Source organism: Chenopodium quinoa, unplaced genomic scaffold (assembly GCF_001683475.1).
Source record: "Chenopodium quinoa cultivar QQ74 unplaced genomic scaffold, ASM168347v1, whole genome shotgun sequence".
NCBI classification, from domain to species: Eukaryota; Viridiplantae; Streptophyta; class Magnoliopsida; order Caryophyllales; family Amaranthaceae; genus Chenopodium; species Chenopodium quinoa.
In genome coordinates this window covers 218,904-245,335 of record NW_018745566.1, presented here as the reverse complement: position 1 = coordinate 245,335, position 26,432 = coordinate 218,904, and the positions used below count along the sequence as shown (strand labels likewise).

Sequence of the window (26,432 nt, the reverse complement as noted above, 5' to 3'; positions counted from 1 at the left end):
AGAACCCCAAGCTTGTACATGCATGCCAAAATTTGGTTCGTGCAGAGTTGAAAAAAGTTACACTTTTAAAGGTCACAATAGAAAGAGAGCATACCTATGAAGGAACTCTGTAACAATGGATAGATTTGGTGGACGAGTAATAGCTCCCATGAACAGAACAACATTTGGATGTCTTAGTCTTTTCATGATACGAACCTAGTCATGAGAAGGTGTATATTATCCACTGACAATGTAGACCCAATAAAAAAAATCATTAAATGACCCTACGTCAGAGGCATTACCCTTGACAGTTTGAACAATTCATCATATAAGGTAGGGTATATCTTAAATGTACGCAGCATTATCCTTGACAGTTTGAACAATTCATAATATATGTTAAACAATACGAATCTATAAAGAGTGTAAAGTTCTCATCTTAAAGGACATGTATAACAGAATCTTAATTTGCAGCCTGAATTTCATCAAATATGATTTGTTAGATCTAGTGAGAAATGCAATAATATTCAAGCTTGATTAAAATTCAACTGCTATTCCAAATATAGCACACTTAGCAGAATTATTGTTCTATTAGGTTCTCTAGGATACTTGGGTCATTTGTTTTGATTAACAGTAAAAAAATGAGATCATGAAATTCAATACTTCCTCCGTTTCTTTTTAGTTGACACGTTTCTTTAGTCACGTTTGCCAATGCACCGTTAATATCTTTAATTACCAATAAGCAAATATTGTAAATAGTTGATATTTAGAAAATATAACTCGTGACGAATCTAACAACACCCACATGACTATTTTTCATTACGTATAAATCACTAAACACAGTCAAAGGGAAGTGTGTGAATAGTGCTAAAGTCAAAACATGTCAACTTACAAAAAAAATGGAGGTAGTATAAATTATGGCATTCGGAAAATACTTGAAACAATTCCACAACGAGAGAAGTTAATGTCAGTATTACTCTGTTATGAAAATTGACAACATTGACCCCTTCTTTTGATCTGATTTTAACCAATAACAAGTAAAAGCAAACAACAGCTATCTTGTCTTAGCATTTTGAATTTTGACCATTCAGAATTTAGCATTTCAAAGTGCCCTCAAGCCTCAAGGATTAGGTCCCAAAATGTGTTATTTATTCAAAGACGAATGTGACCTCATTGATAAGAAAGAAAAATGGGATATCAAAAATATAAGGTAAGACGAAAATGGAACTGAAGAAAAGAAGGAAAAAGAATTGAATGGTGAATTCAGCTGCTCAGTTTATTTTCACCTTCCCAAATCTGACCCATAACCCATTTCTGCACCCCAGTCTTGTTTGTTGACACAGGTGTAGCTGGGTAAATTAGTGTGCCCAATACAGGTTATAAGATTTCAATTTCATCTGAAAAATCTTAAAATTTCTGTTTATCAGCAAACTAGCTTAAGACTATAAGACCCGTATTGATCATGTAAATCTAGCATAACATTTGAATGAGAATCACAGTAACCTGCAATAATGACACAAAATAGTGCTAAAATGTAATACAAAGCCAAAACTTGACAGTACCAAGAGTAGAGATACATTGTTAGGAGAAATATTAGAGTTTTGTAAGATACTGTGATTGCTCTGCCAAGTGCACTTAAAACGTGAGAGGGGTGGATATTTACCTCACTTTTAAATTCTTCAAGAGACTCTCCGTAAATGTCTTGGTCTAAAAACCTCTTAACAGCTACTTCCTGACATTGAAAATTGAAAAAAATATTTCAAAAGATTACGACGCATTAAGATGGAAAAATATAAATTCCAAATAAAACATGCAGAGAAAACATAAAGAAAATAAAATAGCTTGAAAGAGATAAGATAAAAGCCACAGCAAGAAGAGCAAACAAACTTTACAACAATTTTCCTTCAACTCATTACAGCTTTCTTTATCAGAATGACATTCAACACTGATGCTTAGACCAAAACCAAAATCGATGAATTCAGACATAAGATATATCCTCCAATTTGACCCAACAATTGAACTTGTTTCCAAAACTTTATGGGGCTGTTTGGTACGGAGATGTCAGGAAAGGGAAAGGTAATTAACGCACTTATTTCACTAAGATGTTGTTTGTAGGACTACAGCTGCTCATCAAGTAACTGATCAAATAAACATGAGACAAATCCACATGTTAAAACCACACTTTTAAGATTGTGGTAAAACCATATAGTTCCTAAGAAAGCTATACAGATAAGTAACAAGCCCATAAGTTGTCCATGACCTAAGTCATGCAGGATACAAACGCAAATTTTCAATGGGAGCCTAGACTAAAGCCAAAAATAAAATGTCCATGGGTTCATTACTTCACATCCGGGTACAAATCAGCCACTGTACTGAGATGTACCTTTGCTGACTTTGTAGCTCTATCATTTCAAACTGCTTCATTTTTATTTCAATCAGTTACATGCTTCACTGTTCCAATTGCCACTTCAATTCTCATCTTGTTTCTCCATAATATTAAGGATTATACTTTTAGCATTAAAGGTATGGTAATTAATTTCAAAGGATAAATAATAACTAAAACTTGACGTTTCCAATCGCAGACTCGGTCTTCAATTTTCCAATGTGCTTCCTTATCACGAGATAAGCATGTACTTTATTTTTTTCCAATACATAAACCTTTTATCAAAAGGAATGTAAAGTAGTAGTTATTACAATATAATGCCATGCCAACCATACAAAGCATCATCGGGGGAAACCTAACAAAATTTTCCCTAAAGTGGCACCAAGGAAACCCCGATAAAAATACTCTACCCCAAAAAACTCACACCCTGTACATTATTAAGAAAAATCTGTATATGCTGCAGTAGTCTTAAAAACCCAAAAAATATTATGGGCAGGCTTACCTCCAAAGAAACTTCCTCATCTTATTCCCTCCAAAACATACGCATGAAACATTAAAATGCACTATATAATAAGTGAAAAGATCCACCCTAAAGAGGACCACGACACTGTACTGTAGTTCATCTTTATTTCAGAAAAGATCTTTATTCTTCCGTGCCATTGTCAATTCTGTAATTTGAAACCCCAATCTTTTTTTATTATCACATATTTTAGAGGGGAAATAGTAATCAGAAAGTACTTTCCCAAACCCAGCTTTTCAATTATCCTGAAGCACCACCATGGGCACCATCCTTTACAATAACAATTACTTTTAACACCTTTTGTAGGCTTTAGATGTTGGTTATCTGGTCAAATGTTGAAGGAATCTACTTCAACCAATTATAAACAAAAACCAAAGGGAAAATGAACTCCTGGAGACAAAAGTATGTAATGTGATTCCTTGATACACAAGTATAGATGCAATCAGATGTCCAAGTCAGCATATATTACTTACAGTTCCACGCCAATCTCCGCGATAAACTTCTCCATATGACCCTACAAGTGCAAAGAAAAGAAGAGAATATGAATTTAACTTAAAGTAGGTGAATACACAATTCCTGAATAACAAAGTGTAATGTCTAGTACCAAGTCCGATACGCTCACCCAAGGTGATTTCCTCCCACGAGATCTCACAATCTGACACATCATCTGGCATTTCAGATCTTACACTGCTTGCACTATCTCCCCCTGCTGACCTATCAGATGTTCTGTCCTCTGAATTTGCTCCAGAAGTGTTTTGCTCCTTGCTAGAACCACGCAGATCCTCACTAGCATCATCCCCTTCCCCAATCCTTGAGCCAACCATTTCATTGAAGAAACCAATATCTCCATACGGTGAGCGAGGAGAAGCATCCATATGTTCATACTGCTTACCAACAGCAGCGGTTGTTGCTACCACAGCAGCAGTTGTAGCAGTTGCAGCAGCTGCAGCAGGGAATTCAAACTTTGGATCAGGGCTCGATTTGGCCACAGCAACTACCATGGATGAGGCAATAACAGCAGCTGCTGCTGCTGCAGCTGCTGAAACAGGAACATTTTTCCCATATTTTACTGGAGTCACATCAGATTGCATTACAAAAGGATTTGTGCTACGTTTTCCAGCATCTACTACTACGTTGTCAATCCCGGAATCTTGTACGGGCTTTAAACTTTCCAATTGCAAGCTAGGAGAAGCCCTTGGTGGCTCTTTATAGAGAGGCAAAGGAGGCAAGAATTTTGGTTGAGCAGAATCATCCAGATTATTAGGCTTTCTGCTTTCCAGCCTCTTTTTATTTTCTTGCCTTCTTTCTCCTTCAGTCTTAGTAAAAGTGACTGATACATCTGAATGATCTGAATAGACTTCAGTGAACAAATTGGGAGGAGCGACAACTCCACTTTCGAGCAACACATCATGGAGTTTCTGAGCTAATTGGGGATTTTCTTTGGCAGCATCAATCATGTATTGTGAAACATCCTTCACCTTCATTTTTCGAGCCGCTGGTGAACTAACTCCTTCTGTCCAGGAAGGGGATCTTGCATGCAAAATAGGATATTGACTTCTAGACGGAACCGCTTCTGTTGGTAGCTTTTTGACTTCACTAGGACTGAACTTAGTAGATGTATGCACTTCGTCATCACTAAATCCTGGTCTGAGAAGGTTAGCAGAAGCTGTGGAAGCAAGTCTGTCACTGGGATCTTCTATCCTAACAGGCTGCTTTTTTAAGTATATCTTCTCATCTAGTGTACCACAATCTGATGGCTCATCAAATGAACTCACCGCCTCACTGCTACCAGTGCCCATATTTGACTCAATGTCCCGGGACAAAGGACTAGTAGAAGAAAGAGAATCCGCATAGTCAACATGGATAACTGCCATATCGGATGGAATCAGTGTTCCTGGATCAGACATTAGATCAACAATAAATTCCCTGAAATAAAAATCAAAGGTTAGACTACTAAAAGTTTTGTGAACCTTTAAGTAGCGGGATTACAGAGGATGAAATTTTCGGAAGAAAAGTAATATTACCAAAAGCTTTGTAGCTTCACTTCTCTATTCTTTTTTTTTTTTTTAAATAAAATAAATAAATCTACACTCGAGGAATTAACTTGCTTTGAATTAACCATTGGACACAAGTGACTAGCCAAAGTCTCATCAACATTCCATCCCAATGCATGGAAAATAGAGAAAATTGGCAAAGCTTTTGTAGTGTAACCATATGCAACATAGAGCATTTAGATGCCAAACAAAATGATCAACCTAGATATTTTCAAAAATGAAAAGTAGGACTTCATAAAACTGGACAAGACTCCAAAGTAATAAGCAAATGATCAACTACAAACTTATCCCCAAAGACTTGTAAAAATCCAGAACACCTCAATCCCTTCATCAATTACAAATAAAAATAAAATGTCCAGCTTAGATGCTACATTTGGTTCACCAGAGCATGTAAACCATACATCCTAAAAAGCCCAAACTTCTCTACTTTGATCCACCTCACCCCCGCCCTTAAGGGATTTTTGTTCCCCCATTTTCAGATTTCGCAATAATAGAAAATTAAAAACCAACTACCAGAATACTCATTATGAAATCATTTGAGGTACGAGAATGTGCACCAAATAAGACACATAAGAAAAAATAGAAGATAAGAGTAACAAAAATATATAATAAAATAATACACTAAATAATTTATTCAATTACAACCTCCAAAGTAGTCCGAAACAAATCCTATTTCATCCCAATAATAATCCAAAGTTCTGCAAGTTAATTATAAAACCTATATTTTAGAAAGTTAATCACCAAATGTCAAGAGTTATAGAGTAGTACATTTCTTTAAGCCTTTAAATCACCTCCATAAAGTAGTGAAAACAAAAATGATAATATTCCTAGAAACTGACAATTGCAATCACAAATCACAAGCATGAAGTTTGCTTTGAGTTAGCCACAGCAAAAGAGCCAAATCCCACACTAGAGGATGATATGCCATTTATAAATTCTGATTAAACAACTATGCAGACTTCAAATAGGAAAGCATCACCTCCATTAAGTTTTCAATACTTCTTTATTGGACTATAGAGAACAAACAAAAGCCACAAAGCAAGCTTTCTGAAAACTTTCATTGTACAAAAAAATTACACAGTGTCCTTACCTTCCATCATCAATCCTTACAAAGCTCACTGCAACATCGTCAAAGCCTGTATATAACTGGCCTTTCACTAAACGACATGGAATATCCACACTGTCAGCTAAAACCTTCACAAATAGATTAAACGAAAAGACATGTCAAAGATATAAGAATGAGGAATTGCAACACAAAATAAACAATAATTAATAAATTAAGAAGAAAAAAAATCTCTTTGACTCAAGCTCAGGAAGTAGAGTTAATTTACTTTAGACTGTCTTCCTAATGGTATCGACTTAGGCAGCAATCACAAGATCGTAACCATTAACAGTTCCCTAAGATTCTCTATGACGGCTAAAAATAGATTCTCTATGAGACTATGACTGCTAAGTTTTGGCAGTAAAGTGTATAGGATCTAAATATCATTCAACTTCAAATTTTGGCCATCTTCCTAATGCCTCTAGCTTTTATTCAACAGCTACAAGATTCTGAAAGCATTAATGATTCCCTACAAATTAATTTTGCAAGTTGTCAAACACCAGATGATGCTAGAAATTACTATCTAATCAGGTATTTAATTTGTATTATTGATTTTTTCTACATTGTTTAAGTAGAAATGAAGCAAGAAAAAATTATTGTATTAGCTTAATCAGTGTAATTGAACCAATAACAACCTTCCCACTTTTGAGAGGTGGAAATACTCTCCCAACTTTGGTGCCAGTACAAATTTCTCAATACTTCTCATTCTATAAGCTTGCCAATTCATTGCAACTCTGCATAACTGAAGTCCCCTATCTTAGTTGACATATTCTTCTTGCTGCCATCATAGCTAGCTTTTCTGTGGGTTTATTAGCCTGCAATTATGATTCTTCCTGTTTATGTGACCAGATAAGGAGAGTTGAGTCGGTTCCTTGCAGATGAATAAGAGCCCCAGACAACCAGACTAAAGCTTTCAATGGATTCTCTAAGAGAATATTTACAAACGCAGCTTAAAATTAACTCCCCAAGAATTTTTAATTCTTTTGCACTGGCACGCTCTAACAGACAAGCATGACTATCACCAAAAAAAAAATTGAGACAGGGAGAGACTGCAGAACTTCGTATGCAGTAATTCACATCAAAAAATACATAAGACCTTTTGACATTGTATGTTCAATATTCTCAGATAAATGAAGAGCGTCCAGTTCAACAGCAAGATAGAAGAAAGATCAACACTAGATAACTATGAAGATATTCATGTTACTCCAAGATAAGGCCGTAATTGTTGATGTAGAAGTTTTGTAGAATATTGGATTACAATCGCCATAATTAAGTTTTTAATTAATGCTTCAATTGCATGTATAAATCTAGACTTAGGCTTAATTTTGGGGCAAATTTGAATTAAATAGGGCCAGGATTAAAGTAAGTACCTTGAATAGTAAAGCACGATGACGAGCCAGTCCAATAGTTAAAGAACCTAGCGGCAACACCATGCTCCTAAGAGTTGACTTCAAACTATAACTAAGGCTTTTCCATGCTCTTAACATGTTTTCCGGTTCCCTAACGGGTCCACCCATGTAGTCAGATACCATAGTCGCAAGTTGTCGCACTAGTGCAGAATCACCTAGAAGAAGAGGTTCTGACCTTGCCTTGACAGCAAGAATAAGGGCCTTCTGTTCAAGCTTAAGAAGATTAGCATCATCAGCCCTGTTGACCAAAATTGCTTCCCAACTAATACCTTCAGATACTGGTGTTGCTTGAAGGTCAACAAGGGTAGGCATCCTCAATGACTCACAGCCAGTGATCACACCGTAAAAGTCATAGAAACCATCCAAGATCTTGTCATTATAGCTAAGAGCATTGTAATTCTGTCAGGCATGGACAAATCTAAGATATGAGACAGGTTAGAAAGGAATACAAGAAGACACATCAACCTCATAACAGTATAGCAAGTTGTTCTAGTAAAAGATTGAGTTATTTGCTATAATGACAGTACATATACCAAAATTTATTTTGGTAATACACTTATACGCATAATAACGAAAAATGGCCAACCACAAAATGTTAAATGAATCCAAATTTAAATTGTAATCCTGGCATTAAATTAGTGGTCACTGTCTTGTATTCTTTCAAGAATTTTCTTCACCCCATAGCATCGAATTTTCTTCACCCCATAGCATCCGGATCTATTAACACTATTAAGTGTCTTTTTGTTCTTTTTCTTTGAGTTTAAAGGGTTGTTGGTTCCTAGCCTTCTGTTTGTAACAGAATAACACCCACTTGATGTCTTCTTAATAAATGTCTTTATTGCTTGTCTTCAAAATTATGAAACCATGACAACCCTTTGCAACTGATGAAATTTAATACCAAAATCCCTTCTAGAAATAATATTAATAAGCATGCATGACCACTTTTCAGGAAATTTATTTCCATTTAGTTAGCTGCTATGAAATCTACAGAGATAGGTAGGAATGAAGCTGGATGTATCGTGTTATTCTATCCTTTTTATTAGACTTTAAAAGGTGGTTATCTATTACTAGCTCTCCCTTATGAAAATGAGTAACACTCCCTTCGCCCCTTGATGCCTTTTATATGCATGCCATTATTGCTTGTGATAACAAAACTATGAAACCAAGATAGCTCAATTTGACTGATGAAATTCTAGTCCAACATCCCTTCCACAAATAAAGTTAATAAGCATGCATGAACACTTTCCAAGGAATTCATTTCCATGTAGTTGCTAAAGAAAAAAAAAAATACTTATGTATTGGACAGATTTCATCAACATTTAAAATTCAATCATAACGTATTAAATCACTGTTGTGTGATAAAATTGTCACAGTACGAGCAATCCGCACTCCATAGTGATCTTTCAGACATCCAACTGAAATTAGAAAAACCAATAACTACATTACAATGATCACTTAACAATAAACATAACCATACAAAACCATCAGCCATGGTGCAAGAATACGGCCACAACCTTTCAGTTAGGCCATATTGTACAGGATTTTTATTGACCAAACCAAAAATCATCCAATTCAGTATAGGGGTTTAAAACCCAAAATCATTTCACATACCTACTCTACATCATCCGGCTTTGAATGTTACATCCCATGTATCACTCAAAAAGTTATTTGCTATTAAAAGATATAGTTAAAGATTCCCCATGTCTCCCGCAATAATGGTTGTAAGCCTCTAATAATCTACTCTAACTATTCTAATAGCGTTAAATCAAGATAAATTCCTAATACTTTAAAATCAAATTCGTACCACAAACAAGGTAGGGTCCACGATCAACACATCAATTCCATTTCCGCAACCCATGCCATTAGCCAAGTACCATTTACAAGGCTCTCTCATACTATCATAAAATGGGGTAAGGTGGTTCATATCTAGACTCACCCAGGCACAAGGGAGAGTGTACAGAATTTTTTGCTGTATACGCTCAATCCCTTTCAGTTGAACAGATACCAAAGTGTTCCAATTTTGTAAAGGATTTGTAAAGTGTACAAAAATTACCATATGGCATGGTCCTTTGGTCTATTATCATAAGATTTGCGACTTGATGGCGCTGGCCTTTCAATTAAAAAATTTCCAAACAATTTTTAATTCATAAAATATTTGCAAAATGTAAAAACTAATACCATAGTGGTCTATAGTCTTCTATTATAAGATTTGTTGGTATTAAAACCCCTTGTCCACATTTGAGTTGTCCCACATTGGTGAAGAGGATATATATCAACCTCCTTGTAAGCTTGATGAGTAATACTTCCATCACCAATAGATTGTGGGATGAAACCTCCTTTAGACCCACAAATGTTCCAAACTGTTCTCCTTGGCAGACACTCATTTCAGTTTCTTCAAAAAATTTACAGGTGGACTGATGTTGCATAATGTTTATTGTTTCCACTCTAATATTCTTGAAGCCAAACAGAAAATTGTTTAAAATAATTTTCCCTTACAAAGTTTTCTATAGAATTATTGAATTCTTCATAAGAAATAAGTATTCATCTAATCCAAGTATTGCAGAATTAGGTAGTTAAATTAAGAGGAAACCTATAATTGTGGGGTGATCCTCACTGCGTGAAGAATACATCTCATCATTCTTTGAATGAATTCTTGTGTAGTAGTTGGGTTATGATGAAAGGGAAATTTTCAATTTTATAAAATTTACACAAAAATGGCTTTCTAAGAAAATTAACCTAACCTAGTGTTTTCAAATCAATTGTGGGTCAGATTTACTAAGGCTCGAAGTAGAGATTTTCAAATTTTCTGCCCTTGGTTTGAATGAAAGGTTATGAAAGTTTTTTATGGCAAGTGGTGATAACTGTTTTTCCAGGTGTGATCCTCGTGCCACCAGATCTAGTACTTTTCATCCTTTATTTTCAAACTAGAGCTTTAGGGTGAGAAGCACCAACGAAAATCATACTTGTTCTATAACTGATGAATTTTCTATTCCACAAAAAGTCGTGATACCATATGTTTATACTCCCTCCATCCCCAAAAGATTGCCCTATTGCCTTTTTTAGGGTCAATTCTTAATAACATTGACCATCAATTCTCAACAATTTACAAGAAATAATATAGTCATGTGGGATCCTATCGCAGTCGTTACAATTAATATTATTTAATATCAATATTTTACAATTCTTACACGTATGGAAATGGAGAGATTTACATTTTAAAACATGCTTTGGAGACCGTGAAAAGTCACATGGAGCAAACTTTAAGCGACGAAGAGGGTATATCAGACCAAATACATTAGTTACATAGACCACTACGCAACCTAAATGACTTCTATTCCATTATTAGACCTCTAAGGTGTATTAATGTATTCACATACTTTACAAGTAAAAGGTTTAAACCACTTTTCTCGATTAAATAAGAACTAATGGCTCTAAATTATTTTCAACTACAATCTCAAAAATATGTTCAAAAACTCATGGAAAGAAATAGTGAACTGGTGACGAGGAAGGGAAGGAAATTATATTCCCTTATTACTTTTATAAAAGGGGTATCTATAAGGGGAGTGCCATGAGGCAAAAGCTAAATGTGAAGTAGACAAAATGTGGTTGTCTAAGTTTAGTATTTAAAGCGGTAGATGGAAGGACTAGGGGATTTACATGAAGGCGTTTGTATTATCATCAATGATAGACTATTAACAGACAAAATTGAGGTATATAGAAAGAGTAATTGACTGATAAGAGTAAAGTGAGTAAAGAGATCGTGACTATTGTAAGTGCCTATGCGCCCGAAGATGGTAAGGTAGCCTTGAAACATTAGTCTTGCGAGGCGGTACATGATATTTCACATTCAAAGACACTATTTATCGGTGGATATCATAATGGTAATATGTGGGTAAGATATAATAGTTTCAAAAGTGTCCATAGAGGGTTTGATTATAAAGGAAGTGATGAAGGAGAGAACATTTTGGATTTTAGCCTAATCATATGACTTGTCTAGTTAACATAAGGTTTGCAAACCAAGATTCTCATTTAATGACTTTTCAAAGTGGAGCAAACGAAATCAAGACTTTTTCCTTGTATGAATACTGATGTAAGGTTATTTCTAGGAGTGTTGCTGATGTAAGGTTAAATCTAGGAGTGTTGCTACTCAAGATAAAATCTTAGTCTTGGGTTTCCATATCAACACAAGTTTAAGGTGGAGGAAAATTCAAGGTGAATCAACAATAAGATGGTGTAGCTTAATAAAAGGTAAAGGTGGACCAGACTTAGTTGAAGGTGAAGAGAAGTTAATTTAGAGTGGTTGATGTTCTAGGAGAGGTAAAGAGGAAAACATTGGTGCTGATGAAATGAGAACTTAAAAGTAGCGGTTAAGAAAAAAATGAGATAGTTATTTGGCTTAAGGCAAATGTAAGAATGACATGTACATTGTAATATAAGGATACTAAATTACTAACATTAGAGAAGTGCTTCAACAAGCAAATGGAAGGGTGTGATGGTGGGTGAGAGGTTTACAACAAAGTAGATTCAAATTTTGGCTATTTATAGGATAGACAAATGTTTAATAAGGACCTTTGTAAGTGAAGTGGAACAAGAATAAAGATCATAGGATTCAAAGGGATACTTTGATGAATTTTCCAATGGAAAGCATGACAAGAGTCATCCCAATTGAAGACCATGAAGTAAACTGCGAATATATACGAACAACTAAAGTAGAAGCATAGAAGGCATTGAGATGAATGAAACTAAAAAAAATAGTTTGTTGACGTGGTAATCCTATTAAAGATTCTGACTTTGGAGATGAACAGGAAAGGACTAATAAATATTGTTTCATGGGAATTTAGAAGTCAATGGAGATTGAAGACGACTTAGATGGAAGGAGTTCAAAATGATATGAAGAATTGGGTTCCTGAGTGCATAAAAGAAAATGTGGGAGAGAATCTCCATGATAGGATACGATGAAGTGATAATGCTCGATTGGTTCAAAATTGTACAATACATATCATTCTCATTAAAGTTCGGTCTAGGCGGTGAGGGCATGGTACAAACTACAAAAAAAAGGTTGCATCGTTTCAATGGGCCGCATTTTAAAAGAATTTCAATTGATCGAAATGAAAATATGAAATCATCCATATTGACAAGGGGTGTTTCATAAACCCAAAATCTCGTCTGATAAAACTTTCCAACCCTGCATTGAAAATTACATCTAGTGTTTAACTAAATAGTTGCTGAAATGCCACCCTACTAATTGCTCCACAAGTCAACTATGTTACTATAATTTTGCTAACACCATGCCACTACTATGAAAATCCTAAAAGTACTTTGAAATCTAATTTACAACACAAAATATGTGACAGGGTCCCAAAATCAACGAATCATGTTCGTGCTCGCGATCACAGCTGAAATCGTATTTTCTAACCATGGATCATGGTTTTGAGCCACAAGGGAATTATGTCAAGTCATATCTTTGTTTTACCTTATTCACTGAAGTGGTTGAAGCCCTTAAGGCCATAAGTGAGAGAAGAAAATACAAAGATAACAATAACACTACACTTGTGATAAGAAGACCATCTTTTAGGATGAGATAAGAGATGTAAGCCTACAGACCATCAGTGAACTTCTAGTTTTTCTTGCTTCGATGTGTTAAGGTTCAACGACAGTGTTTCCAGATAGGTTCATCTAATTTTTAGGATGATACATGCACTGTTCTGCTTAGGTTGTTCTTTAGGACTCCTCCCGAATGATATTGTAGTGTACCATCATTATTTACAAATAAAATTTTCTAAATAGTCCATAATAGCTTAAACGCCAGCCAATGTAATGACCCTTTCAATTAAGCTTCTAGACAAGAAATCTGCTAGTTCAGCATAAAGACAATACGAAATCAATCAAACAGCATGATGCACAAAAATAGTTTGTAGACATAAAGAAAAAAATTAAAAATCCGTTAAAATCATTAAAACAAATCATCACATAATCAAACAGTGCTAAAATCATGCAAGGAGCAAACACAATATACCACATTTCATCAGGGATTAACACAGCATCACTTCCGATAACAAATTTGTCATTTCATCAAGGAGCAAATAATCTTTTTTATAAAGGCAAACACGAAGCCTCATCATACACACACTCAATAAGAGAATCAGTGAGTCGTAGTTCAAAATAATCACAGAAGCCTGGAAACTTACCCAGTACCTATATGCAACAACTTCTGCAGGAGTATTCTCTGGTGTAAAAGAGCCTAAACTAATTTGCTTCACCGCTTCAATCTGAACAGCCTCAGGATCTTCCCTAGCACTCATTTCCATAGCTAATTGGATTTGATACTCTTCCTCAATGTCAGGATCCTTTGCATTACTAGACTCCGAGTCGCGCTTTGCAACGACATCAGAGCCAATACTCAAACCACAACTGCTGGCAGATTCTAAGTGTTGTTGCTCCATTATATTATCATGTGGCTTAGCATTCGACGAAGACGGGGAACTAGCACCCTTCCTATTAGTAACTGTATGAAACCATCCAGCCAAAGTAGTAAAGGGTTTATTATGCTCAAATAGTTGATGTGCCTGTGAATGAGGAGATGGTCCAGCATTCAACTTACTCGATTTCGACGAATTACTACTATTGCTAGCACTATTATTGTTAGACCCTTCTATGTCTTCACTTTGATTTGGCACAATATTCAGCTTCTTCAACAGATTCTTCATAGTATTTACTAGAGCAGCAATAACTATTGCTAAAGATATAGAAATCTGGCCATATACACCTCCATTGTCTTTGACCAAGCATCAACAATTCCCCAGAAAATACACTGATTTTAACTCTATATAAAGATTAAGAAGATACACACAATAATCACTCGAAAATACCGCGAAAATAAGGAAAAACTATATACCGCTCCATGAATCTAAGAGCTCTATTATTTCTTCCTCAAAAATTAACAATTTTCAGATGCCAAAATCTTGATTCAATCAAACCCTTTTCCTCACAAATTACAAAACCCACAACAGTAAGCAAATTTGTTGACTTCAAATTCAGCAAGTAAATATAAAATTACTCTGAAACTTGTTATTGGAGTACCCTTTATTTTACCTTTCTATGAAATCGGCTTCAAGTTTATTGAAATTTATACTCAAGCAATTTGGATTTTCCTTTATAATTTGAGAATTTCGAGATGAGAAAGATGAAGAACGATACTCAAATGAAAAGAGAAAAACAAAAAAGGGAAAAAAAATAATTTGAAGGACAAGTCTTTGATAAGGGCCAAAGGAGAAGGTGACATAAGTTCAAGACGAACAAGTGGGATGGAAGGGACCCACTAGCGTTGAAGGCACACCAAGTGCAAAGGATTATTATAAATGTTTTATTTTATTAATATAAATTATTATTTTTAATTTTCAGTGACCCATAAAATTAATTAATGTGAGAAAATGAAAAGGCGGTTAAATAAGGTGGGAGAAGTTTTTAATTGGTTGATTCTGCCTACCAAAACTCAGCAGAAAAGTAATTAAAAAGAAAAGTTTAATTGGGTGAGCTTTTGTACTTTACTTTTATTTTATTTATTATTAAAAATATGAATTTATGGACTGGAAATTGGCAAACTTCCAAGGATAGTGGTATGAGGTGGGGGGGCCATTAAAAGGAATATATAATCATCAACTTGCAATATTTTTTGGTTTTAGCTGCTGAGTAGGTGAGCTTTGCTTGTAGTCTCACCGTTCACTTTGGTTTGATTTGTAAGAGTAAATTCACTTTATTAAGTTTTGAGAGAATTAACATTCATAAGTATAGGAGATAATACATGTACAAAACAAAACAATTGGGTAAGTCAGGAAACTAACCTCTTTAGTAAAAGCACAATAAGTTTTAGAACTCGCCTTATGAACTGTAAGGCAAGAGGGAGCATCTCTAATGGTTTATTTGAAGGACTTGCTTGCAAATTTAGAAAGTATTAAAGCAGTAGCTTGACCATCAATAACATAATACTAAAAACGAATCTAACATGACACTTGTCATGTTCTGATTAAAAAAATTCCCGCCACTTTTACTTTCCTTTTTATTTTTATTTTAATTACAAATCTTCATGAGTATTAATTTATATATATCTCATATTATTTAACTTTCAATTTGGCAACTAATTTGGGTATTTTTACCCCGCCATGTGGACCAACCAGAGCGTGACACGTGTCACTCTAGGGAGAGCCCAAAGTCGACCTAACAGGGCTAGACACGTGGCAGGCAGATACTCCATATGGAATTGGCGGCCTTCAAGGCCCAATTCCCTAGACTGCCCAAAAACGGCACAGCCTGTTAGTCTTAGGTTTCTGTAACCTAGGACAGAGGCACAAATCTCAATGACCCTAAGTAGGGAGATTTACCCCACTTTGGGAAAAGGATGGATTCAATTATTGAAAACACTGAATTCTCTTACCTTAGAGAAAACACCTGATCTCGGAATCTGAGAAGATCTCACTTTACTTTTCGCACCTTTTTACATTTTCCGTACACGTTTTAACTTGATCGTCGGAGGTAGAACTCCACCCAACCGGAGTCTTCGTTGTTTTGCAGGTGACCCGAAATCCAGACTTAGTGACGTAATTCTCCTGAGGGACACAGGAAACCCCGAAACATTTGGCGCCGTATGTGGGGAGAGTACCTCTAGTATGGCTTCACAACAGTCTGTACCGCCTCCTAATGAGAAATGGCCTACGGCCAAAGCTGAGGTCTATTCGAACCATGACAGTAATGACGACTTTGAAGTCGAAACGTATGTGGCTGCTGATGGGTCACTCAGAACCAGACGCACCCGTCCCAAGGAAAGAAGAGAACGAGGCGATAATCAAGCTGGTCCAAGTAAGTCATCCGGACAGCCGTCTGGACAACACCAGGCGGCGGAAGGTATAGCCCCCGTCACTCGAGACGAACTCATGAAATTCATGACAAGTTTCAAGGGGGAGATAAAGGACCTGATCAACAAAAGGACGGTTGGCTCCAACAGGGGTCAGTTGGCCAAGAAGCCTTCTCTCTCTAAGAAGAACAAGCGAGTTAGGGACCGAGAGCCCACTTCGCATCCTAAATCAAAGGAGGGGAAGCGGCCCTTGATTGATCTTTCCAAGATCCGATTCCCTGAGACAGGAAAGAGGAAGGCCATCCGGCATGTCCAATGATATGTTCATTTTATATAGTGTTTTACCCCCGTCCCTTGGTCATATTTGAGAGTATTCTTGGCTCTTTAAAGCCACTCTTACTACTAATATGTGTTTTCTAGTGTTTTCGTAGTCTTGGTATTATTTTATAGGAAATTGCGGATTTAGAGCATTTTCCCGGACTTATTGGAGCCACTACGAGCATCGGAGCAGGAGCGCATTCATATGACCATTTTCCGTAGCCCAAGACCGGTTAGAGTTATCAAACCGATGATTAAGGGCTCGGTGAAAAAGAAGAATTCGAGGCAATGGACCGAGCTTCAAGGCCCCAAAGAGGAAATCCGAATTGGGCCAAGAGAGTGGCCCAATCGAAGAAACTCCCTTGCCCGAGAGCTCGCCCGACCGGGGATTGCCCTCGCCCTGAGGCGTGCCCGGCCAGGCGAGGTAGAAGGAAGAAACGCGCCCTTCGCCCTGTCTCGCGCCTGACCAGGCGCGAGTGAAGATCCAATAGTTAAAAAGGTGCGCCCAACCGGGCGAAGCTCCACCCCACCGGACACGTGTTTCCGAGGGTGATTTCGACGATTTTTAATTTGTTTTTATTTAGGATTTTTGTGCTTAAGTATAAATACGTTTTGTTAAGCAAGTGACGAGGACGTCTTTTTCATTAGTTAATTCTCAGTTATTAGTTTTAGGCTTTTAGTTAATACTCTTATTTTCTCTCTCTACACTTTGAGTTTTATGCAATCCATTATTTCCGTTTATTTTGGTAACGATTTCTTCCCCTTTTATTTTCAGTAACTTAATTGCTTTGATTAATTATGCTTTGCTTAATTTATTTGCTTAGTTTAGTTTTAATTATGTACGAGTAGTTTAATTCTAGGGTTTTGGGGATCCATAGATAATATGAAGGGGTAATTTGTTATTGTTGATTGTTAATGCTTTGGTTGATTTTCTATTGATTAATTTACTGCTATGCAATTAGATTTGGCCAGATTTAATCGTATGAGTTATGCAATATTAATTTGAGATTCGAGAGATGAGAATTGATGTTTAGGCTTTGTTTCAATAGGCAGGTTAATTTATAAATGGTTAAGTTAAGATTCGAGAGATGCGATTTAATATCGGTAGATTAATTATGTGATTATAATACGTAGCGAAAGCCCTTTATGATCTGGTCAATTTATGCATTAATGATTTATTATTGTGTTTTACCCTGGAATATTATTTATTGGTGAACCTATACCCTAGGCTTTGATTTATCGATTTCTCCCTTATTTAATTTGCTTTACTTTAATTATTTTTCCCTAGTTTAATTTTCACATAACAACAATTTGGTTACTTGATAGTTTAGATTATTTTAATTATTTAGGAGTAGAAAGACTTGTTTCCCTGTGGATTCGACCCTACTTCCCTATCTACTTTAGTTAGAGGACTTAGGTAATTCTTTTGATTAGGTGATACGACTTTAGCCTGTCAAAATTTGGAGTCGTTGCCGGGGAAACAGTTTTATTTTTTATAATTGAGCAGAAGAGAAACCAGCAACTTTCTCAATCGGCTTCAACGTTGAGTTACCCAGACAGCTTCCAGAATACCCTAATGAGGAATTCTCAATATGTACGAGAGAGTCAGTCAGTCGGCCTGTCCATTTACACTAGCCCTCAGATGATCCATTCGGTCCCGTATGTGCCTCAGCAGCCATACATGCCGTATGGACAACCCTACATGCAATCGACCCTCTTTGGGGCTCAGGCGGCACAAAACGTCCAACCTTTGGACTGGCACCTCCGTCTGCAAAAACTTGGGGAACAACCTTCTGCCTTCTCCAAGGGGATAACCGAGGCGGCACAGCCGGCCAAGGTTAAGAATGTCATGGTGGGTACTTATGATGGTACCACCAACCTGAAGACCACCTCATGGCCTACACCAACCTCATGTACTTGCAGGGGTTGGATGACGCCACCTGGTGCTGATGCTTCCCGGCTACATTGAAGGGCATCTCCCAATAATGGTTCGGCAACTTGCCAGCCGGCTGCATCAATAGCTTCAAGACGCTGGCGTTCTTGTTTGCTTTTAACTTCTCTATGAATATCCCTGCCAAGAAAACAAGTCTTGACTTGGGTGCAGTGCAACGGGGGGATAGAGAAGGGCTACGGTCATACGTCAGGTGGTTCAATCTGGTGAGAATCCAGCTTCAAGGGCTGTCTGACGATGTGGCTTATACAGACTTCTTCAAGGGTCTGAAGGACGGGTTGACCTTTAAGTTTGACCTTATTAGAAAGAGGGTTACCACCCTCCAAGAAGTGATGATGGAGGCGGAAGCCTATTACAGGCGATCGAGCTCTACTCCATCAACAAGCAGTCGGACTCCAAGAAGTCAGACAAAAAAGAGAGTAAGCAAGCTCAGCCGGTTAAGAAACCTAAACAGAGCAAGAAGAGAAAAGAGATATGGGCGGTTAACGACTCTAATCAGTCGTCCTAGAAGAAAAAGAAAGAGTTTAAACCGTACGTCCCAAAAATCGAGTTTAACACAGACTGCTACTCCATCCTCATGGAGATAAAGGACCGGGTGACCATAGAGAAGCCCGCTGCTATGAAAAGTTCCGCCAAAAGCCGAAACAAAAACAAGTACTGCCATTTTCATGAGGATATTGGCCACGACTCAAACGACTGCTATAGTCTCAAGCGACTGTTGGACCGTGTGGCTGATAAGGGGGTGCTGAAGTCTTACATCCTTAAGTCTAAGGTGACCCTGAAGACAAACCCCATACAGTCGTCCAAGAAGGATGCCCAACCTGCTAGTAGTTCGGACACTGACAAAGAACTGATCTACACAATAGCAGGCGGCTTTGCTGAAGGGGGCCCAACCATTAGAGGCACCAAGGACCATGTCAGACGGCTGGATATCAGTTCAGTTGATGAGGGCCAAGCGTCTATTGACACTTTCCCTAAGGTCGTCATCACTAAAAAGGATAGGGGCAAGGTCCGCCGACCTCATGATGACCCCATTGTCATGGAGTACAAAGTGGCCAACCAGAATAAGGTCGGCCAGATCCTCATTGACACCGAAAGCTCGTCTGACATCATCAGCTACAAGTGCTTGTCAAAGCTGAAGTACAAGCCCGACAGCATTCACAAGGTGTCTCACACCTTGGTTGGTTTTGGGGGTGGGGTTGTGCACCCGGTCGGACTGATTGACCTACCCATTCGGCTGGGGGAGAAAGGAGATGGACGCCACATGGTTGTCCAGTTCTCGGTCGTAGAGGAGCTGATTGCCTATAATCTAATATTGGGTCGTCCGACTCTGAACGAATCCAAGGCCGTCATTATTCCATCCCTCATGCTGCTGAAATTTGAGAAGGATGATGGGTTTATTGGCTCCCTGAACGGGGATTAGAAGACGGCTAGAGAGCGCTACCTCTTAGACGTTAAGCCCACAATGGCCGCAGCCGGCCAGGATGAGGAGCCAATAGACCTTGACGATGTCAAGGAAGCCGAGCCTGCTCCAACTGTAGCCGGCAAGAAGAGAAAGGCCGACCAGCTGGTGGCCTTGAAGAAGGAAAGGCAATAGCAATCATTGACCAGGGAACGGTCAGATGAACTCTGTCCCCAGCAGGCTGGTGAATACATTAATATTGCTCTGGACGACACAGGTTTGGAGCGTACTGTTAAGGTGGGGATGGTTGCTTTTGCGAAATTGGGTGCAGACTTGCACAATTTGTTGAAGGAACTCAAAGACATCTTCGCCTTTGAAGTGGAAAAGATTTCAGGCATCAGCCCTGATCTGGCTGTCCACAAGCTCGCTGTGGATCCCAAAAAGAAGTCGGTTAGGCAAAAGAAAAGAAACCACGCGAGGAGAGAAGTCGGGCGGCAGCCGCCAAAGTAAAAAAGCTGATGCCTGACATGCTTTGATGAGCTTTATGGATGCCTATTCAGGCTTTCACCAGATACCCTTGTGGAAAAAAAGATCAAGAGAAGACAGCATTCGTCACTGATCATGGGTTATTCTGCTATATTGTGATGCCGTTTGGCTTGAAAAATGCGCCTGCTACTTTCAACCGAATGATTAATACAGTCTTCATTAATCAAATTGGGAGGAATGTAGAAGCGTACATCGATGACATGATAGTCAAATCTAAGCTATAGGCGGATCACCTTGCTGACCTCCGAGAAACCTTCACCACACTCAAGCGACACAAGGTCATGCTCAATCCCAAGAAGTGTGTCTTTGGTGTTGAGTTTGGGATGTTTTTCGGACTTTTAATTGATCAAAGGGGAATAGAGGCCAACCCAGAGAAGATACAGGCGGTCATTGACATGAAGTCACCCCGCACTGTCAAAGAAGTTCAAAAGTTAACAGGTTATCTGGCGACATTGGGGAGATTCCTTAGCCGGTCAGGTGACAAGTGCCTCTATTTTTTCCAAGCTATCAAAAAGAAGACTAGGTTTGAATGGGGGAATGATGCTGAGGCGGCCTTTCAGAAATTGAAAGAACACTTACACTCTTTTTCGAGGCTTGTTAGCCCTCTTCCAACAGAGGCGCTTTACATGTACTTAGCCGTCTCAGATAATGCTCTTAGTGTTGTTCTCCTTGCTGAGAGAAACGACATCCAGCTCTCGGTCTATTTCATCAGCCATGTTTTTCGAAATGCTGAACTACGGTACCCAATGGTTGAAAATTTTGGCCTGGCTCTTTTCATGGAAGTTAAGAAGTTGAAGCCTTACTTCTTGGCACATCCGGTTGTGGTCTACACAGACCAACCCCTCAAGCGGCCAATGACAACCTTAGAGTCATCCGGTAGGATGCTCAAATAGGCTATTGAAATGCAAAGTCTTGAAATCTCTTTCGAACCAAGGAAGGCAGTGAAGGGTCAGGCGTTTGCCAACTTCATTGTCGAAATACAAGGCCGGCTGAGCCGGAGAATCTTGACCAGGTTTGGAAAGCGTATGAAGACGGGAGCTCTACTATGAAATGCTGTGGTGCAGGAATTATATGCCAGTCTCCTGAAGGGGACAAGTACGAATATGCACTACGGTTCAAGTTTCAAGCCTCAAATAATGAGGCGGAATATGAAGCCCTGCTGGCTGGCATCCGCATGTGTAAGAAAGATTGACGCCTGCTCTGATTCACAACTGATTGTCAGCCAATACCATGGTGACTATGAGCCACCCATCCGGCTATGATCAAATATCTGCAGGCGGTTAATGCTGAAGTTGTGACACTTGATGAATTTAATCTAAGTCAGGTGCCCAAGTCAGAGAACAATCAGGCGGATGCTCTTTCTAAGCTGACATCATCCGCCTCCTGTGATACGCCTCGGTTAGTCTTCTGGGAAGTAATGGAAAAGCGAAGTATTGAAAAAGATCCCATTGAAATACTAGACCGGAGTTCAACCTGGATGGATGGCATCCGGGCCTACCTGCTAGACGACACTTTGCCGGATACATATCCAAAAATGGCTGCAATAAAAAGACGTGCGGCCAACTTTGAGATTCATAATGGAGAGCTTTTCAAGAAGGGTTTTCTGCAACTTCTTTTGAAATGCATCACCCCAAAAAGGGGGCAAGAAATTCTGGAGGAATTGCATTCGGGCTATTACGCCTCTTACATAGGCGGCAGGGCACTAGCGGGTAGGGCCAGGCGGCAAGGCTACTTTTGGCCCACTCTTGAGGCAGACGCCATGGAAATGGTAAAGAAGTGTAACAAGTGTCAAAGATTCGGCAGACTCATACACCGTCCGGCCACTGATGTGACAACCATCCATAGCCCAATACCATTCGCCAAATGGGGAATGGACATTCTGGGTCCATATACGCCTGCACCAGGCGGACGGCGCTATATTCTAGTCGCCGTTGACTACTTCACTAATGGGTAGAAGCAGAGGCGTTCAAGGGCATTAAGACAACGGATGTCATCTCTTTTATCTAGAAGAATATCATCACCCGGTTTGGGGTTCCTATGTCTATGGTCTTTGACAATGGCCCTCAGTTTGAGACGCCTACCCTCAAGAATTGGTTGGGAGACCAAGGGATCTCTCATTGCTTTAATTTGCATCAGTCGGCCATCCCTAAGAAAACGACCAGGTTGAAGCCTTCAACAAGCTAATCTTAGACAACATTAAAAAGAAAATTGAAAGAGCAGGCGGTCTATGGGCAGATGAGTTGCCTCATGTCCTTAGGGCCATCTGAACAACAGCAAAGGGGCAACCGATGAAACCCCATTTCTCATGGCATACGGCGCAGAAGCCGTCTTGCCCATTGAACACTATGAGCCGACTCTTCGAGTCATGCTGTATGACGATGAGACTAACTGGGAGGCCATGCGGCTAGCATTGGACTCACTCCCGGAGCTCAGGGGCAATGCCGCCTTGCGTCATGAGATTTACCGTCTGAGAATGACGAGAACCTACAACAAAATAGTACATAAGCGGCCCTTGAAAGTAGGGGACTTTGTGTTATGGAAAATGGAGGCAACCGTTAGGACCAATGAGCAAGAAAAGTTGACTCCCAATTGGGAAGGCCCATACCGGATCTATGAAGAAATGAGAGGTGGCACATACTGTTTCAGGGTTTTTTGATGTCATGCGGGAAAGTTACAATTGCGGGATTGGTATCCTTGCGCCTGTACCTGCAAAACAACGGAGACTCCTTGTGGTGGGACTTCCGCCTCCGACGATCAAGTTAGAACGTGTATGAGAAGTGAATAGTGCGAAAAAGTAAAGGTTGGGAGATCTGGTTCCTCTAGGTGAGGAGTGATCTAGGTGTTTAGGTGAGTGTAATTAATGTTCTTAACCCCCATTAATGAGGATTAATGAAGGTATTTATATGCCTTGGGATGCGTGCCAGTCCTAGGTTTAGGTTAACCTAGGGCTGATTGGGCTTCCACAAGACTTTGGGCCTAGGTGGCCGGTTTTCCCATTTGGCATGGGGGAGGCCACGTGTTGTAGCATAAGAGGTCCAAGGTGGACTGATCAACACTTGACACGTGGCAGGCTCCAATTGGTCCATGTGGCGGACACTTGGCAGAGCCTGAATGGTCCACTTGTTAGGTGATGATTGGTAGGGAAAAATCCCCTAATCATTTGCCCCTCACAGGTGGCACGTGACTGTTCACATGTCACCTGTGACAGGTGTCGGCCTGTAACAGGCGACGGCCTGCTACAGGTGTCACCCTATGACGGGCCGAGCATTTTTCCCGCTCGTTTTTTGAATTTGGAGGCGACCCTTCGCATTCTCCTTTTGCCTAATATAAGGGCATATTGACTAAGTCTTTTGTTCACATTTGCGAACTTTTCAAGAGAACTCTTGGACCCCTGAACTTGAGCTCTGACACTTTGCAACTTTTGACCTGTCGATTTTTTCTGACAGGCCGACTGCTTTTGTTAGGCGTCTGTCCGATCAAGCTCTCCTTTAGAACTTAAGCTTCATGTAACCGTCTGTTCCTTTATTCTTTTTGCTTTTGCACTTTTTCTTTCTTTTTTGAAAATGAGACCTCAAAAGCATCCGGCACGACCTAGGTTAGCAATCAGCTGGTCACCGGGGACGGCTGAGTCTAGGACTAGGGGTGCCGACTGCCCTGCGGTACTTCAAACTTTGCGCAAGTCCCGGAATCCAAATGTCTTTGTATCTATGCAGGACAGTATGACAAGAACAAAAAAGACAAAGAGGATTGAAAACTCTGATGGCTCCTCTTTCCGGGTTCAGATTAGTGAGCTGTCGGACCAGCCGCATGATACCGCAGGGACCCAAGGTGGCCCTTCTACCTAGAGCTCTAAGGAGGGAGCTAAGGTAGCCCCTTCCCACTTCATTGTTGACCTGGCCAGTCAGCAGACGACCCCTGAAGAAGAAGAGGGGTCGGCCCCCTCAGGGAGAGGGGAGGAGTCGGACTCTTCTGATAGTGAGTCTGACTCTAGTTCTTCAAGCCGCCTCTCTATAAACTCAGAGGAAAGGCACTCTCGTTTGCATGAGTCGAGACTTTCTCATACTGCTGAAAAGGGGGACGGCTGGTCGGAACCATCTGCCTCTCATAGGGAGTTGAATACTCCTTATTACTATCATGTTCCAAAGGGCCGAATCAAGGCCATGAAGGAACGAATAGACTCTTTTCTACCGGACCATGTGATGGGTCCTGATTTTCATGTATTTGTGCCGGATGGTGAGGATACAGTCGTCTGGCCCGCGGGAACAAGCTACAGTGACGCCTATTTTGGCTGCTACGAGGCGGCCATTAAGGCTGAGCTTTGATTTCCCTTGCATCCGGTCGTTCAACAAATCCTCGATGGATACGAGGTGGGGCTATGGCAGTTAGCCCCGAATTCCTGGTTCAACATCCTTGGCTATGTAGCCGGAAGTGAAATGCATGGGGTGGAGCCAAATTTTGAGGTGTTCACCCATATGAACTATCTTAGCCGGACCCCCAAAGCAAGCGGTACCGGCTGGTACAAAATAACTAGCCACAAAGGTTATCTGATGACGAAGGGCAAAGAAAATAAATGGAAGGATTGGAGAAACACCTTCCTTATCATTGCCAGCCCTGACAAGCTGCTGAACAAGCGCTACAATAGGTGGAACAAAGATCCGCCTCTTCTAGCAGGCGGTTGCAGCATGCCGCTTGTTCCCCTCAAGGCCAGGGAAGAGATCCTGGACCGAGGGCTTTTCAAAGTAGAGATTAGGGCAAACTCTACTACTGGGGTACGAGAGCAAGTGCCCCTAAATTGCGTCCCAGAGTTTTAATGGCTCTATGACGAGTACTTTCTGGCCGCCTGCGGCCTTAGCAGTCGGACCTCTAGAGGTAGCCGACCACTTGAGCATGTATACGTCTTTTGCTTTATTTTCAAATTTTTTCTAACTCTTTGTGGTTCTTATTTGTAGCTGAAGCTATGGACCATATTTCTGCATCTAAGAAGGTGGCCGCCTTGCTGCGGACCACCATCATGCATCAGAAGCGGACCTCTTCTAATTCTCCTGCCAAGGAGACGCCCATAGTGAGTTTCTAATCTTTCAAACTTTGCCTTGAAAGCCTGCTATTATTAGTATTGACCATTTCATATATTTCGCACGCGGGCACGTCCAAACCCTCCTCTTCCCAGCAGGCAGATACGAAGGCTCACAAACTGGCGATTGGGAGCTCTCCTAGCTCTGCCAGGAAGCAGTCGGCTGACAAGCAGCCGATCACCCCACAAAGTGTGGGGAAACCATCACAAGTCCTTAGGGACAATCGGCCGCCAAGAAGTATAAACTGCTCTGCTAGACTTAACTTATTTCTTCATCGCTTTCTTCATGTTTGTGATGTTTCTCTTTTTTTGATGCAGGCGGCCCCCAAGAACTGGACTTGGTCCAAATGGCCAAGTCTATGATTAAGGTCGTCCCTCAAGAGGAGAGGGATGCGGTCAAGGGAGTCGGCACCCTTGACCTAGACGACATCATGGGTCTCCTTTCCGAGGTAGACTTAGAATATTTTTAAAGTGTTGACTTTGCGTGCCGCCTGTTATTCTCAAATCTGACGCTTGTTTTTCCTTTTTCCAGACCATGCTGAGAGTACACGACCTCCGAAGGCCGATCAGCGCCAAGAACAAAGAGGTAAAGGCTGCTAAAGCTATGGCCGCCTCTGACGTTGATAAGGCAATGTTTCAAATTGCCCAAAATGAAATTTTGACAACTGATATTCTTTATTATCAGGCACAGGCCACTTCCACTATCCGCACCGAGTTGGAGGCGACCAAAAAGAAGAATAATGAGCTGGAGGCGACGGTCAAGGGTCTCCGAGATGAGCTGAAGCCGCTTAGGCAGAAGATGACCCAATTTGAGGCCATGGAAAAATCTTTGGCGGCTGTCAAAGACCGCCT

General features: G+C 39.9%; 2 protein-coding genes across 3 annotated transcripts in view; one reads left to right on the top strand and one right to left on the bottom strand.

Annotated features, from left to right (window-relative positions):
- Positions 1-14,724, bottom strand: part of LOC110716209 (probable serine/threonine-protein kinase SIS8) — a 31,610-nt gene extending 16,886 nt beyond the window's left edge. Inside the window, exons 1-7 of one of the 2 annotated variants that reach the window (XM_021894829.1) lie at positions 13,633-14,724; positions 7,406-7,843; positions 6,024-6,127; positions 3,484-4,805; positions 3,353-3,393; positions 1,640-1,708; positions 95-195 (exon numbers count right to left, since the gene is read on the bottom strand). In XM_021894829.1, the coding sequence (XP_021750521.1) occupies positions 95-195; positions 1,640-1,708; positions 3,353-3,393; positions 3,484-4,805; positions 6,024-6,127; positions 7,406-7,843; positions 13,633-14,151 (2,594 nt within the window). In that variant the 5' untranslated portion in view covers positions 14,152-14,724. Of the gene's footprint in view, positions 1-94; positions 196-1,639; positions 1,709-3,352; positions 3,394-3,483; positions 4,806-6,023; positions 6,128-7,405; positions 7,863-13,632 lie in introns of both variants that reach the window. The other variant, XM_021894830.1, reaches the window with a different exon arrangement.
- Positions 14,725-19,138: 4,414 nt separating this feature from the next.
- On the top strand, positions 19,139-19,984 carry LOC110716211. The gene has a single exon (XM_021894832.1). The coding sequence runs from the start codon at positions 19,139-19,141 to the stop codon at positions 19,982-19,984; it is 846 nt and encodes a 281-aa protein (XP_021750524.1).
- The last annotated feature ends 6,448 nt before the right edge of the window (positions 19,985-26,432 follow it).